The sequence below is a fragment of the Strix uralensis genome, chromosome 8, assembly GCF_047716275.1.
Source record: "Strix uralensis isolate ZFMK-TIS-50842 chromosome 8, bStrUra1, whole genome shotgun sequence".
Taxonomy (NCBI): Eukaryota; Metazoa; Chordata; class Aves; order Strigiformes; family Strigidae; genus Strix; species Strix uralensis.
Window position 1 is genome coordinate 10,711,991 of NC_133979.1, and position 14,019 is coordinate 10,726,009.

A 14,019-nucleotide genomic window follows, 5' to 3' on the forward strand; every position below is an offset into this window, starting at 1 on the left:
GACAATTTCCCCCTCTCTAAGATTTCCTCTTCCTCCTCTTTAAATAAGTCCCAGTGCCTTCAAACCAAGCTAGCTCCCCAGTGAAATCCCATTGCCAAGGCGGAGGAGGAGATGTGTTTGTAGGGAACCTGGACCAGTTTAAAACCATCATCAGGGTGACCAGGGACAGTCTGGTTCTTACCAGTTTACACAGCTAACCAGGGAGGGGAGATGGTGAGGGAGCTCAGCTCCAAACCCTCTGATCTTTCTGCAAATCAGGCATCTGGCTGCTGCCAAAACTTTTTTGGGCGGAGGCTCAGGGGTGAACAGGGCTGTGGGGAGCATCACTCCCCCAGGATGCTGGCAGTGGGATTGATGATGTCCGCCCTCCTCCCGGCAGCGCCCGCGATTTGATTTCTCTCTGCCGGCAGCACAGCTCCCAGACAAAGGCTGTGCTCAGCGCTCGCGGACGGGCTGGAGCTGAGGGTCACCCCCGAGGGGTCACCAGACCCGTCCCCATCGCTGCCTGAGCCCAGGCTGCCGCTGGGACACACTGGCTGTGCCCCCATGCACATGCGTGTACCCACGCGGACCCATACGCACAGTCTGGCTGCTCCCCACCTTCCCCTCCACCTCTCCAGGAAGATCCAGCAGCCAGATCACGGCAGGTCTTTTGGCATCGAAAGGATTAACTCCCCAGGGAGCAGCGGCAGAGACTGAGCCTAAGCTACTGTCACGCATCGCCGGCTTCACAGCATGCCTGGGAGTTGTGGAGCCAACCTCTCGGCGGCTAATCCCCCTTGCTGCTGGTAGCCAAGGCGGCTGGGAAGAGCGAGCGGGGCTGTAGGGTGAAGGGACAGGAGGGCAAGAGGACAGGGAGGAGTGTACACACACACACACACACGCATGCACACACCCCGCAGATGGCTGGCAGCGGCACTGGATCGGTTGCCGTTTGCGGGGAGGTCTGTAGGGAGCCGAGCGCTGAATAAAACAAGCTGGAGCATCAGGCGAGCAGATCTGTTCTCTTGCAAAAGTCCTTAAGGCAAAACCCGAGAGTGGCCACTCCTTGTCTCAGCTGCCCTTTGGAGACCAGGCGCTGGGCTCACTGCTGTCATGGTCGTCGTCTCTGACTATGATTTTGTTTTTAAAGGAATCGATCAGGAGATGCCGGCAAAAGAAGTTGCTGAAAGCCAGGCTGGTGTGGCCAGGAGCTGCCTGCTGCTGGCTCTGTTGTGCACCGGGAGCAGCTGAACTTTGTGGGTTTTGAATATACATTCTCCTCTGCGGACGCTTCGGGCAGAGTTACGGGGAGAGTCACGGCACGGCACCACACACCTTGCGCCTGCTGTTACCCAGACCACGTCCGGGGGACAGCAAAGGGGGGATTTCTGTTTCTCCAAGGACCATCACCTGTGAAAAGAAGCTGGAGAAAGGCAATTTATCTTTCTTTCCAGATGACTGAAAATACCTACAGGATCCTGTTTCTCCAGCTTTCATCCGCGAGTAGCGTCAGGGAGAGGCAGCTGAGGAACAAAAATGTTATCGGTCAAAATCATTTCAGCATCTACTTTTTCCAAAGGAACTTCATGCCCGTAGGGGTTTGCTGTGGGCATTTACAGGAGTGAGGACCGACATACCACAGATGCATCCCTACCGGATCATGTAAGAATTTGCAAATGAGAAACCTACCCCAGCAAGACCTTCTCTGCCCAGTTTGCCGTGCATGGTTTGGTGTAGGCACCGCAATTCTCGCCTCTTTCTCTCCCTTTTAAATCTCTTGGGCTTGGAGATCTCTTTCCTCATTGCAATTATGATTATTTGCAACATCAGTGCCATCAAAGATTGGAGCACTTTCCTCTCCCAGATCCTCCCCAGCGTTAACAAGACTCTGAACTTGGTACAGCAAGTGGAAGCCACCACCAGCTCAGTGGTAAGTGTCCTCCAGGACCCCGAGCAGGACAACTACCTGTCCAACAGCCAGTCCATGAACTCCAGCAACTTCACAGCTGGCCTAGACCACTTGTTCCAGTACTCGTACTCAGACAATGACCAGCTTTACAAGGAGTACAAACCGCCTCCTCGAGACGCCATTCCTCTACCCAAGGCCGTCCTCTACCTTCTCATGGCAGCCCTGGTGGTGGTGGCAGTGGCATATGCCATAGTGGGGCATCTCATCAAGGACCTCATTCACGACTTTATAGGTGAGTGCGGACATCAGATATTGTGTGCATGTGGTCAAAAAAAGCCTGGTGCAAAACCTGGGGATGCTGGCTGGCATCTCTCCTTTGATTTGGGTGGGTTTTAGACCAAGCCTTGACCCTTTCACATTTACAAGAGTGTGAGTTTATCTGATATGCTGGGTTCTCCAAAATGAGCTGTATGTTGATTAGCTTCCCAGAGAAAATCCTTGGGTTTAGCCCCCTCCCTAAAGAAATTAGGCTTGTGCGTGTGTGTATAAATGTGTATGTGCGTAAGGCTGTGCTGCCGAACAATTGTAAAATCCACTGGCCAGTTTCAACTGAGCTTGGATTAGAGGTCTCCAAAAGGAAAAGTTTCATGGCAACAGATACCTGAGCACAGGGTAACAACCCGCTAGTGCATTGTGAATGAAAAGCTGACATATGAACTTAACCCCTTATCAGACACCAGTGAATCCACAAACTCCTAGGAAACACAGCTCAGCAGTCTGGCTCCCTTGTACAGCACCTGGCACAATCATCAACTTCCTGGCTTCCTGGCTCTTTTGTTTCATCCTGTTGTTGATGAACAAGGTCCCTCACCACTGGGGAACAAGCACAAACACTGCTGGCTGCAGCTACCATGAGCAGGCAGAGGCGCAGGCAGAGGTGCTTGGCTGCTTATGGCAAGCTCTCAGTGATACTCTTGCTGTTTGCTCTGTAATTTGTAAGGCTGGTGATGCCACGGAGTGCAAATGTGCTCAATTCCCTTTTGAATCCCTGGTACTTTTGGTCCCCATACCCCTACATCCAGCTCTCCATGTCCTTTTGGGGGACAGCACTCTGCTGCAGGGAGCTGGTGGCAGTTTTCCAGCTTGGACGGGGGACCAGGAAGGATCCACAGAGGAATTTAAGCTCCTGGCTCCTGCAGATGTGCATACCCCCCCTGAAAACTCTGGGGAGCAATGTTCTCTGCAGGGGAGTGGGACTGAAATCCCTTTGCACACACCTTGCTCTGAGCCTGCCCCCCAGCCAGGGCTGAAGCCCTGCAGGCTCCATCTCTGCAGTGGGAGGGAGAGCACACGCATCTGGAGCAAAATCCACGTGTTCATTCACGATTCCCCTTTACTTCCCTGCTCCTGGGATGCAGGAGATACACACCAGCCAAAACTCCAATCGGTGCCTGTGGGTGGGCAGCACCCATGCCTTGCTGATGGGAGGGTAAGCCAAGTCCCTTGGGCAGAGGGTCATGACTGGGCAGGGGCCAGCAGATCTGGGACATGGCTATTTGTGAGGAGGAGGTATTTGGGACAAGAAAGGTCGAACCTCCTGGCAGGGGCAGTGCTTGGGTCTCACATGAGGCTCAGCCAGGAAAATGGTAGGGAGCTGCTGCTGAGGAGTCTTTCTTTGCCCCAGCTGGAGGGGAACAGATACTGTCTTAAAGTGTTAAATATAACACTTAATCAGCAGTTTGCTGGGGTTGTAATGTCTTTCAGCTCTCCTGCTCATCTGATTTAGCATTGCCTTCCCAACAAAGGTAGGCGACAGGGACAGCACCTAAAAATACACACACTCCTGTCCTGAGATACTCAAAGGACCAGGTCAGGCCAGGTTAGAAACCCCTCGGAGGTGGGGACTGGTCCAATCGCAGTGGCCCCACAGAGCAGACACCCCTGCCCTGATTGCTGGGGTCCCTAATGCAGGAGAGCATAGAGGCAGGTGCTCAAAACCACCAAAAGCCACATAAATGTCATGCCCCTACGGGCAGGGAGAGAGGCTGAAGCCCCCCTCGGAGGCACCTGTGCCCCTGACATGCTATTTCCAGCTCAGCACCAATGCTCCCTGGTGACCTTGGGTACCTTTTGCTTTTGCCTTTCCAAGAGACAAGGTCAGTGGGGTGCCCCTTCCCTCGCAAAGCCTTTTGCAAAGGGACTTCCAGAGCCTTTCACAGCACTGTGGCCATCCCAGGGCTGGACAGGCACAGGGACAGCCCTGGGGTCTGCCCGCTTTCTTCGGAAGAAGCCCTTTCCCAGCTGAACGCCCTTGCTGAGGGCAGAGCATCCTCCCTGCCCGGGGTGGAGGTGACATCTCTCTGAGTTAAGATCAGAAATCCAGATGTGAGCTTCTACCCCATCCAGGCAGAGAGGAGGAAGCATTTCCCAAACTTCAGCAGCACCCCTCAGTGCTGAAGGCTGACTCCAGCTCTTCCCCTACTTAGCACTCTGGGCCCATCTTCACACCATTTATACACTTTAAATGAGCCAGTCCTTGGAGGAGAGCCGATGGAGCTGTGTTTGTTAACACTGCCAAGCAGCAAGCAGCCTTTAAAGAAAAGGTTGCATTTGAATGAGTTTGCATAAAATTACTTCAGGGACAGGACAGAGGGACCGAGGGATAGTAAATAAGAAGCTGGTCTATTAGTTGCCTTAACACAATGCCTGGATTTATATACTCGGCAGCAGCTCTAACTTCTGCTATCAGTGTTTCTGCACTAATCATATTTAGAAAGATATGGAGAGAGAAGGAAATAAGATGCCAAAGGGCTGGAGCCTGTTTCAGGGAGATTAAAGTGTGAATAGTTAATCGCTACTTTAAACAGTCACTCAGACATCAGGGATGATTTTGACTCCTCAATAACAGCTTGTAGGACATGGCTGGTGGAGTCAAAGCATCACCCAGACCCGTGTGGGCTCTGGGCTCAGTTCGGGATGGCAAAGGGGCTCTCAGGATGCTGCCGAGCTCTTCCCCTGCGAAATCTGAATGGGTATTTGAGACACTGACACCTCTCTCGCAGCCGCTTCTTAAAAATACAAGTAGAGCTTGTCCAGGCATCCCCAGGGGGAGATGAATGCTGCTGCAATGCCCAGTGGTGTGGAGAGGAGTGGAGAATGGGAGGCTGCATCAGAGGAGAGGGAAAAATGTATTGTTGGAGAGGAGGAAGGCAGAGTTCCCCTCCAGCCAGGGTGGGGATCCTGTCTGTCCTCATGCCCCAGACCACCTGGATATGGATAAGAGGGCTCTGAAAGAGCCCCTCTTCAGCTCTTCCTGGAGAGACCTGACTAGGGAGAGCCCAGAATACCTTAATTTCTCTCCAGTCCCTCCCTGCTTGCTCTAAACTGACAAAGTCTCATGTTTGCAACTTTCCCAAAACTCAGCAGACCTCTCTGCTTGGGGATGGATGCGAGCCCCCCAAGGCAGGAGAAAGGCTCCTGCATGAGTGCAGCTCAAAACCCGCTACCAGTTAAGACAAATTGGGTCGAAGCATTTGGAAAGCAGCTTAAGTCGGGAGCACTGGGAAGCTGCCAGAGACGGCGCTGCGGCGAAGTGCTGGCTGGGCAAATGACAAGCCTGTCGCCAACCTACGAAGCACCTAATTACTGCAATCCTTGGGAATCAGCCCACCCTCCCTCCTCCGTCCCCAGCAGTTCACTGAATATTGCCCTTATTTAAACACCAAAAAAAAAAAAAAAAAAAAAAAAAAGGAGAAAAAAGGGGAAGAAAAAGAAGTTTGACTGGAAACAAAGCTGTTGCCATGGAGATTGCTTGTTGTCCCTGGGAAAGCATCTCGCTGCCTGCACTGGAACCACACGGGAAGGGGCTCTTGGTTTGCGTAGGAGCTGATGCTTTGCGAGGAGACCTTTGTTGGTGTCACCTGGTTCAGCTCTGCGTTGCTGTTCTCCGGAGGAGACCTTGAGGAAACTTTTCCTGCCCAGCTGGGGTAAGGCAGGGCAGGTTCGCTAATGCTGGCAGGACTGTGCTGGTCGATGGCTTCGGGACTGCTCAAAACCCTAAGTCATTCTTAGAGAGGGGTCTTTCTTTTCTTTGCCCTTTTGACCCACCAGCTGTATTTTTATTTTTCATCCTTATCGCCACCCGCCACATTTCAGGCTTCTTTGGGAAAGAGTCTCCTTGAACAAAGAAACCGTGCATGAATGTAGCGTTGCTGAAAATAGCTGCTGGGTGATCCTGCAGGGACTCGGGATCCGCTTTTAATTGCTCCCACGCAGAACCGCAGGGCTCTTAGGATAATTCAGCCTGTGGCAGGGATTGCAGATAGAATCTCTGGCCCATCAGAGAAGACTTAACATCTTCTTTTCAGGCTCTGTTTTGAGGATGATTCATTTGTTTCCAAAAGTTTTGGGAAAGAAGAGACTGTGTCGGTGCTAACCCACCTCTGACACTAACTCCTGCCTCAGTTTCCTTTTCGGTCCATGGGGGTGCATTACGGGTTCCTTAGCCGATGTTTAGGGGTGCTGATGTCCAGCAGTGGCTGCTGTAGGATGGATTTCATCAGGTTAATTTTTGCTCCCAGCTAGTGTAATAACGGGCAGATGCCCCATCCCCACATCCACCCTGGCAACACCACAGCTGTAGGCTGTGGCTGTCAGCTGGGCAAGTGGCCACAGTGATCTGGCCCTCTAAAAAGCAGGTACAGGTGACCCCACTGCAGGACAGCTGTATTCTCAGCCAAATCCTTGAAGCACAAAGCCCGAGGAGTGGAATGGCTCCCAGCACACACTGCCAGGCATCAACCAAGGCTGGACCTCAGGGGTGCACCATCTCACAGCGGTGTTTCCATTCCTGCCATTGTGTGGTCCAGCAATGGGCTGCGTCAAGTCCATGGGGTGAGGACTGTGCCTTTCTATGCCTCTGCAAGTGTTGGTCTTCCTTGAGCTGAAACCAAGAACAGCTCCTCACCTCCTGGCCGCCTTCGCTTTGTCTCTGTGGTGAACACCTAAGGCTGGAGGATGCGAAAAGCAACTAACCACCCCCAGGAGCATCCCTGCCTCCCACGTACCACACCTGAGCCATCACCTCTCTGAGACCTGCTCTCTGGAGCAGCCACGCTGCCCTGCAGACAGGACTGGGATCAAATGCAGGCTTTGTCCAGGGTTATACAGGTGCAGAGAAACTATTTTTAAGATAATATTGTAATTAGTCAAATGCCTTTCCTGTGTTGCCCCCTTTCCGCACCAGACCCTTCATGCCAGGGACAGCTCTGCAGAGAGACAGTCCTTACCTGTCCATTGGCAAAGCAGTGTGCTTGTGTTACTCGGGGTGCAGGACAGCTTTGACTCTGCCAGCATGGCTAACCTAAGAAATTTCTGCAAAACAGGGAAAGAAGAACAGACTCTGACCACAAGTTAATTTAGAAAGATGTGAATCTGGGGGTAAAGGGGTACTTCTTGCTAACAAATTACTACTGCCAGAGGCAGACAGAGATTTTCCAGCAGAACAAACCTGGGAGATATCTGCTGATTTTGCTAATGAATAAGCAGAGTCTGTTCTGTAAATGAGACAGATACAATGTCCAGCTGCGACTGCTGCATCGTGTCAAACACATGAGGGATACCCTTGAACTCGTGTCCGTTGGGAATGCTTTGGCCAGAGCTGGTCCTGCCTTGCTGCAGAAGCATGAGGCAATTGCTGGATCGGGACCTGTTTCAAAGCAAGAGGTGCTTCTGCTCCTGCTGCTGGGAAAAGAGCTTTTTTAGTAGCTGTTTTCACACCCAGCTCCATTTAAAGCAAATAAAACTAGAGCATGTTTGTTTGTTCATCTAACGTGTTTCCCCTTCCGTTGCTTGTTTCCATCTCTGCAGGGAGTGTGAAAGTCTCACTCACCGGTTTGCATTTAAATTTCAGCCCTTTCTCCCACCTCCCTCTGCTCTTCTGTTAGGGACATCTCTTTTCCAGAGGTTGAAGTGCCTCATGGACATCCCACCCTGTCACCAATGAATGCAGGGGACCTGGCCACCCCACTGGGATGAGAGTGGGCATAGAGTATCCCTGTGCCCTGTGCACACAGGCAGCAGGAAGCTGCTCCCCACTGCCTGCACTGTAAGGGTATTCTGAGTACAAGGAAGGGTAAAACATGCTGTGAAATCTGGGCAGCCCTGAACAGTGTTTTTCTGCCCCAAAAAACACAGCACGTCCCAATGGTCCTGCTTCCAGGGATGGTGTTGAAGACTCAGGCAGAGCCAGGGAGGTGTAGGGGCACTTTGTTCCACATCAGTCTGCTATTCAGGGACACTATTTCACAGCTTCTGATTTACCCAGTCTACCCTATCTCCTCTCCCCAGCTGCTTTGGATCAATTGCTTCTTATCGATCTCACCCCATCTCAGCACTTTCCACCTCGCCTTTCGCCCTGCAACACTTCAGCAAGCGCCCTGAGCCTCGGCAGCACTGGCAAGTGGGGAGAGGTGTCTCTGGGTTAGATGCTGCTCCTCCAGCCTGGCCGAGAAAGTCACTTTGTACCTCTCTTTTATCTGAGGCATTCATACATGTCCGTGTGCATGCCCTGATTTTGCAGCATGTGTTACAAGCTCCTTCCAGGGGCTGGGTAGGGGCAGGCAATGCTTTTTCTTACCTCCAGAGTGTGACTACCCTGGGTCTGAGGGTGCCACTGCCCCAGGAGCACACCATGGGACGCCTGCTGGCCCCAGCTCTGCCCTTGGGTATCCTAGGTTCATTGGGTACCCTGGTTCAGCCTGACTTTGCTTGCCTTCTGGCTGGAGCCTGTGTGAACCTGAACGTGGGCTGTGCTCCAAAAGAGTATTTCATTTTCCTCTTGGTGGAAATTGTGTCCATTGTCTGTTCCTCATGCAGACCCCCTGCCAGATATAAGGGACGGAGAGAGAAGTACCTGTTGTGATGCTAAGGGCTTCAGCTGCCTTCAGCTAGTCACCACTGTCCTTCAGCTCCCAGCCCCTCACCAACCTCCATTACCTGATTACACCCCCCTGCAGGGTTCATTATTCAAGGTTTCTAACACGTGCTTGTGCATGACATGAGGTTGTGCATCCCACACCCTGCAAAGGTCCTTCTGCATCAGAGCAAGGTTTAATCCCACTGGGGCCAAAGATGTGCAGGTTTCATCTCTCTACCCCCTTGTCCCTCCCCAGACATCCCGTGCGGGAACCCGTTTCTCAGCCACAGGCTGATTGTAGCCAGAGGGAGAAGTTGGAGAGGAGCTTGCACGGCTGGGACACAGCCGGTCGCTGGCAGCTGGCAGGGGAGAAGAGGGCGCTGACATTTTTATGGTTGTTTCTCCAGGGTCCTGCTGGCAGGAGATCCTCCGCCCATGGGGCCTCACTCCTCTTTTCCACACATGGCAACACGCTGAAGTTACAGGCCATAAATGGCCACAAATAACGTGTAATTGTGTAATTACTTCACTCCTTACTTACACAGTCAAATCATAAAGGCATCGCAGTAAATACCCTCTAATGACAGCCTAATTACATCTTCCTGCAGATTACCGGGTAATTAGATCCAGCAGGCTCCAGAAATAATTCCCAGGGAAGCAGCAGTTCGGATTAGCGCGTACAATCCAGCCCACTCTTACCCAGGAATTAGGCTGCGGCAGCCTCACGCAAGCCACCTTCCCTGGGCACCCTGGCCAACCATGTCCCCTTTGGTGACCATGCACCATGGCCATTTTCCCATGGAAACAGCTTTTGCTGAGCCCCCCAGTGCTCTCCCAAAACACTCATCCTCTGTGTTTCTGCCTTTACCATGGTGCCACAGCACCATGCCCAGCTCTTCTGGTGCCTGCAGATATCACCAAGGGTTCGTTGCTTGGCCACCAAATGTCACTTCCTCTTGCTCACAGGCATGCAAAGCTCTGCTCTTTGCTTCCCACAGCAACCCTAATCTGATGGCTCCCAGGATATTTGGGGACCCATCACTTCTTTTTCTACAGGTTATTCCTCTTCTTCTCTGCTGGACCAGCCCCTGCTCCCACCGGAGTTTTATGGCTGACGTCAAGGAAAACAAGCCAAGACCTTTAATAGTATTTGTAGGAGGCAATCTTGTTACTGCCTTCCGGATCCTCCTCACGCCAAGCAGCTGTGCGGGGGCTGGTGTGAGCCTGGGAGGTCTTGGGGGCAGGAGGGGGGAGGTCCAGCCGGCGTAGACGCATCCTGGGCTGCAGGGCCAGGCTGGGAAGCAGCCAGTGGAGTGTTTGACTTTGGTCTAAATCCAGTAAATCCAAGCAAAATGGAGTCTATAAAGGAAAAAATACCTAAATGAGCCTTCTGGGCTTGGCTGATTTCCTCAGGGAAGGGTTGTGATGGGGAGCCCAGACTCAGGTGGGGGCTGTGGACCATGCAAGTGAAAGCTAAATGCCCCAGTTGGGACTCTGGACAGACCCAGGGCTCCTCAAAAGCCTTTGGACCACATCTTTGTTGAGTTCCCTGATCGCTCTTGCCAGCACCGTGGTAGCTGTGGGGATTGTGCTGGTTCTTCTCCTGCCCTTCCCATCACACAATCAGCAGACCCCATGATGGAGGTGAACAAAAAAGATAAAAACAGAAAAAACAGTCACTCTCTGGACACATCGCCTGTGCCCAGCATGGTGGGAGCTCTCTCCTCCATGCTGGCAGTGGGGCACAACCTCCTCCGCTCCCTGTCTGGCCCCCATAGCAAGGGTGGACACCCACCCTGGTTCGACAGCATGAGCATCACCCTGAAAGCCATGCCCCATGACCTTGGGGAGGGTGAGGCCAAATGGTTTCAGGCTAAAGAAGAAAATCAAATATTACACCAAAATGACAAAACTTTTCCGTTTTCTTAAAAAAAAAAAAAAAAGGAAGCTTTCAAGCTTTCACAAAAGCCCCGAAATTTCACCTATGGTGCACACACCAAGCACAGGGATGACCACAGGTCATTCCCATGTCTCTTCTCACACCTGCAGCAATGTCTGGCCACCACTGTTGACCCAAGAAATTAGATCTTCCTCTCCCTTCACACCTGGGATCCCACCCTGGTATTTGCCATCATTCAGCTCAGCTTTGCTGCAAAACCTGTTTCCACAGCCCATGAAAAAGGCAACATCTCATTGTAAATGTATTTCTTTGGCCCTGCTCCACCAAGCAGCCTCCGTCCTTCACCAAAGAGCTCCAGCTGAAATGCCCCATGGGGACAGAAAATACCCCATGCCACAAAGGAGAGAAATGTTATTCCTTGAGAGCGATCTATTGGCAAATAAGTGGAGTCCCTCAGAAAAAACTACACCAGACTGGTCCTTTTGTCTGTCTCCTGATAGCCATCTCTGCTTTATTTTGGGAGCAGGGCTGAAGCAGAGGGGTCCTAGTGCTCCACTGCCCACCACTACCTGGTCCTGTCCAGCCCCAGGGGCTCCTCTCTCCTCACCTGGGTTTCCCCAGCTTTGGTTTTGTCATTGCTGATGCCTTTCCATCACAGCTGGGCATGGCCTCCCACCACCCAAACAGACAATTTTTTAAAAAAAATAGATAATTGGGAAGCAGCACCACCTGCCTCCACTGAGCCACAGCCCCTTGTGCTGCAAGGGATATCTCAGTCACACCACCATCCAGCAGCAACCACTGTATTTTGGAGGGGGATTGGTCACCGCCAAGGTTGTGAGAGGGTTTGAAGACCTGGCATGGCTGTGACACAATCCTGTGGCAGATGAGCCATGTTGCCCATGCCTCCAGCCCCTCTTGGATGTCACACAGTTATTTAATCATCCCCTCTGTTTCTGACAGCAAAAATCCACTGTAGGAAATACATTGCCAGAGAGCCCAGATGCACACTTCGCTTTGGAGACACTTCATTTTCATTTTGGGGATTAACAGGGTGATTTCATCTGCCTAAAATGGGAGGGCTTCCAGAAACCAGAAGCCTGAAAACCAGTCCAGAGCTGGGAACAGCAGAGACCCTGGTACCAGGGGAGTGGAGGGGACTGGAAGGGCAGGGGTGGGCAAGGGACCCTCCTGGGGGGTGAACATCCAGAGCGAGGGGTAGGATGTAGCGATTTCCCAGCCAGCTTTGATTCTGGGAACAGCTGGAGGTAACCAGGGTCTTGTTTTGTGATTTTTCTTCCTCCAGACTGGATCTTCGGTCCCAGCCCAGATGACAACAGCAACAAGAGTGACGTCAACTGCATCAGCAACAGCGTCAATGAGATGAGCGAGATGCCCGAGGCACCGCGGCACCGGGACCGCCAACCCCAGGACGTGGTCATTGCCATCGGCGAGACCTGCCACTTGCCGCAGCAGACGTGACCGGTGCAGTGGCTGGGTCAGGCAGGATGGAGCAACAGGATGGAACAGAGGGATGGAGCGGAGGGTTGGAGCAGCTGGATGGTGCAGCAGGACAGCGCAGCAGCCACATTGCAGGACTGGATGGCAAGAGGAAGGGATGAGCAGAGCCGGCACCACAGAGCAAAGCCCTTCTCACCCCAGTTTTGCCAACCTCTAAGGACCTTGCCAGGGCAGGCAGCATCACCCCTTCTCCCAGGCTTGTCAGTCCTGTCTGACATCTGCCCATGGGTTCATGACCTCCCTTTCTTCCCTGTGAATAGCAAAAAAAAAAAGCAAATGCAAAATACACCCACCAAACAAAGCTTGCAAGAGAAATGAGCCAGAGAGGAGCTGGGCAATCGTTTGGTGTGTGGCTGTCCCACAGCACGGGGATGGGGTGGTGAAAAGGGCGAAGGAGACAAGAAGGCTGCATGAGAAACAGGGGTGTCTGCATTTCTGGGGACAGACCCAGGATGCAGCAGGGAGCTGGGACTGCAGCGTGAGCCATGGGCTGCAGAAAGGCACTGAAAGGTCAGTAGGAGCCAAATCCAGTCTGGTACATTGATGACATGCCCAGGCCATCACTCCTCCCTTTAGTTTTGCGGCTCCAGCTCACAGCCCATTTCAGCAGGTATGTCCTGTGGCTCTGGGACAGCAGGGTGACAGCCTCACCTCCCCAGGGAGCCTTCGTCCCCATGCCTATGGCCAGGCCAGAGCCACAACCTTCCCTCTGCCACCAGCTCTGGTTGAGCCCAGCATCCCCTGACTGGGAGCAGCCCTGCTGGGACACGTCATGCCCCTGTTCTCTGAGGAAAGTTTCTGGAGGGGAGGGCAGGGACCCACCTTCAAGAAACCCTAGCTCTTCACGGGGGAAAATAGCCCCTGTATAGCTGCATCTCTCAGATTCATCCCCATATAGCCATCCCCCTCGTCACCCCCACATTAGCTGCCACCATGAGGGGTGCTGGCCCTGCACTGGGGTCAGCCACATGTGCATGCACTGGTGGAGGGGGGAGACCTCCCTTGTCTCCCTGGGTACCTTTCTCTTCCCTGCCAGGGCACGGCCACCCAAAACTGCCCTTCTCTCTGCCCAAAGGCATCCTTTCCCATCGCTAACTCCAGGCAGATTCCTGCTTCCCACTTTTTAAGGGGCTCAAGGGAAGCCAGCAGCAGCCAAGGTGGGGGACAAGCTCCCAAACCAAGAGGGAAAAGGAGCATCCTGATGATTTCATTGATATTTTAAGGCTAGCTCTTGCCCCGCTCAGGGTTTTAAACCAGGATCAATCATTTCTCTGTATAGCAGAGAAGCTATAAATGAGCCAAGCTCATTCCTTGGTCCCAGTGTCTCTTCCTTATGAAGATCCCTTTGATCGCCACATCTTTCCTGAACTTTCCTGAACTGATTGCCCAGAGACCCGATGCTGGGAAAAGGCAAGCGGTCAGAACTTCTGCCTCTGTATTCAAGGAGACAAGCCCTGCCTTTCCCAGCCTGAGGTACTCAGCACACCCCTAATAGCAGGGGCCAGAGGATCATTTTACCCTTCTGAAAGCAGTTAGGGAAAATGGATGAGGTTTCAACATCCTGCTCTGTTGGCTTTTAATGAGAGCCATTACCAGCAGTCCCATGCTGGGGCTTTGTCAGCTTTGCAGCAAGCAAAAACAGTAGGACAGTACCACAGACCTCCCCTAAATAATTAACCATTTCCAATCAGATATGTCATTGCTGCCACCATAATTTTTCTCATTTTTTTTGGCCCTGGGTTTGTAATGCGGCTGTTCTGGCACCTGCCAGCTGTCCTGCACTGGGGCTGT

At 52.6% G+C, this 14,019-nt stretch overlaps 1 protein-coding gene across 1 annotated transcript; it reads left to right on the forward strand.

Annotated features, from left to right (window-relative positions):
- Positions 1 to 825: 825 nt before the first annotated feature.
- Positions 826 to 13,534, forward strand: LOC141946809 (uncharacterized). The gene is made up of 2 exons (XM_074877181.1): positions 826 to 2,183; positions 12,014 to 13,534. Exons 1-2 carry the CDS (start codon positions 1,706 to 1,708, stop codon positions 12,187 to 12,189), a joined length of 654 nt encoding a protein of 217 aa, XP_074733282.1. The 5' UTR covers positions 826 to 1,705; the 3' UTR covers positions 12,190 to 13,534.
- The last annotated feature ends 485 nt before the right edge of the window (positions 13,535 to 14,019 follow it).

Coding starts and splice junctions, on each gene's coding strand:
- LOC141946809 (XM_074877181.1), top strand. CDS start 1,706: ATGGTTTGGTGTAGGCACCGCAATTCTCGCCTCTTTCTCTCCCTTTTA. Junction 2,184..12,013: donor CCTCATTCACGACTTTATAG/GTGAGTGCGGAC, acceptor TTCTTCCTCCAG/ACTGGATCTTCGGTCCCAGC.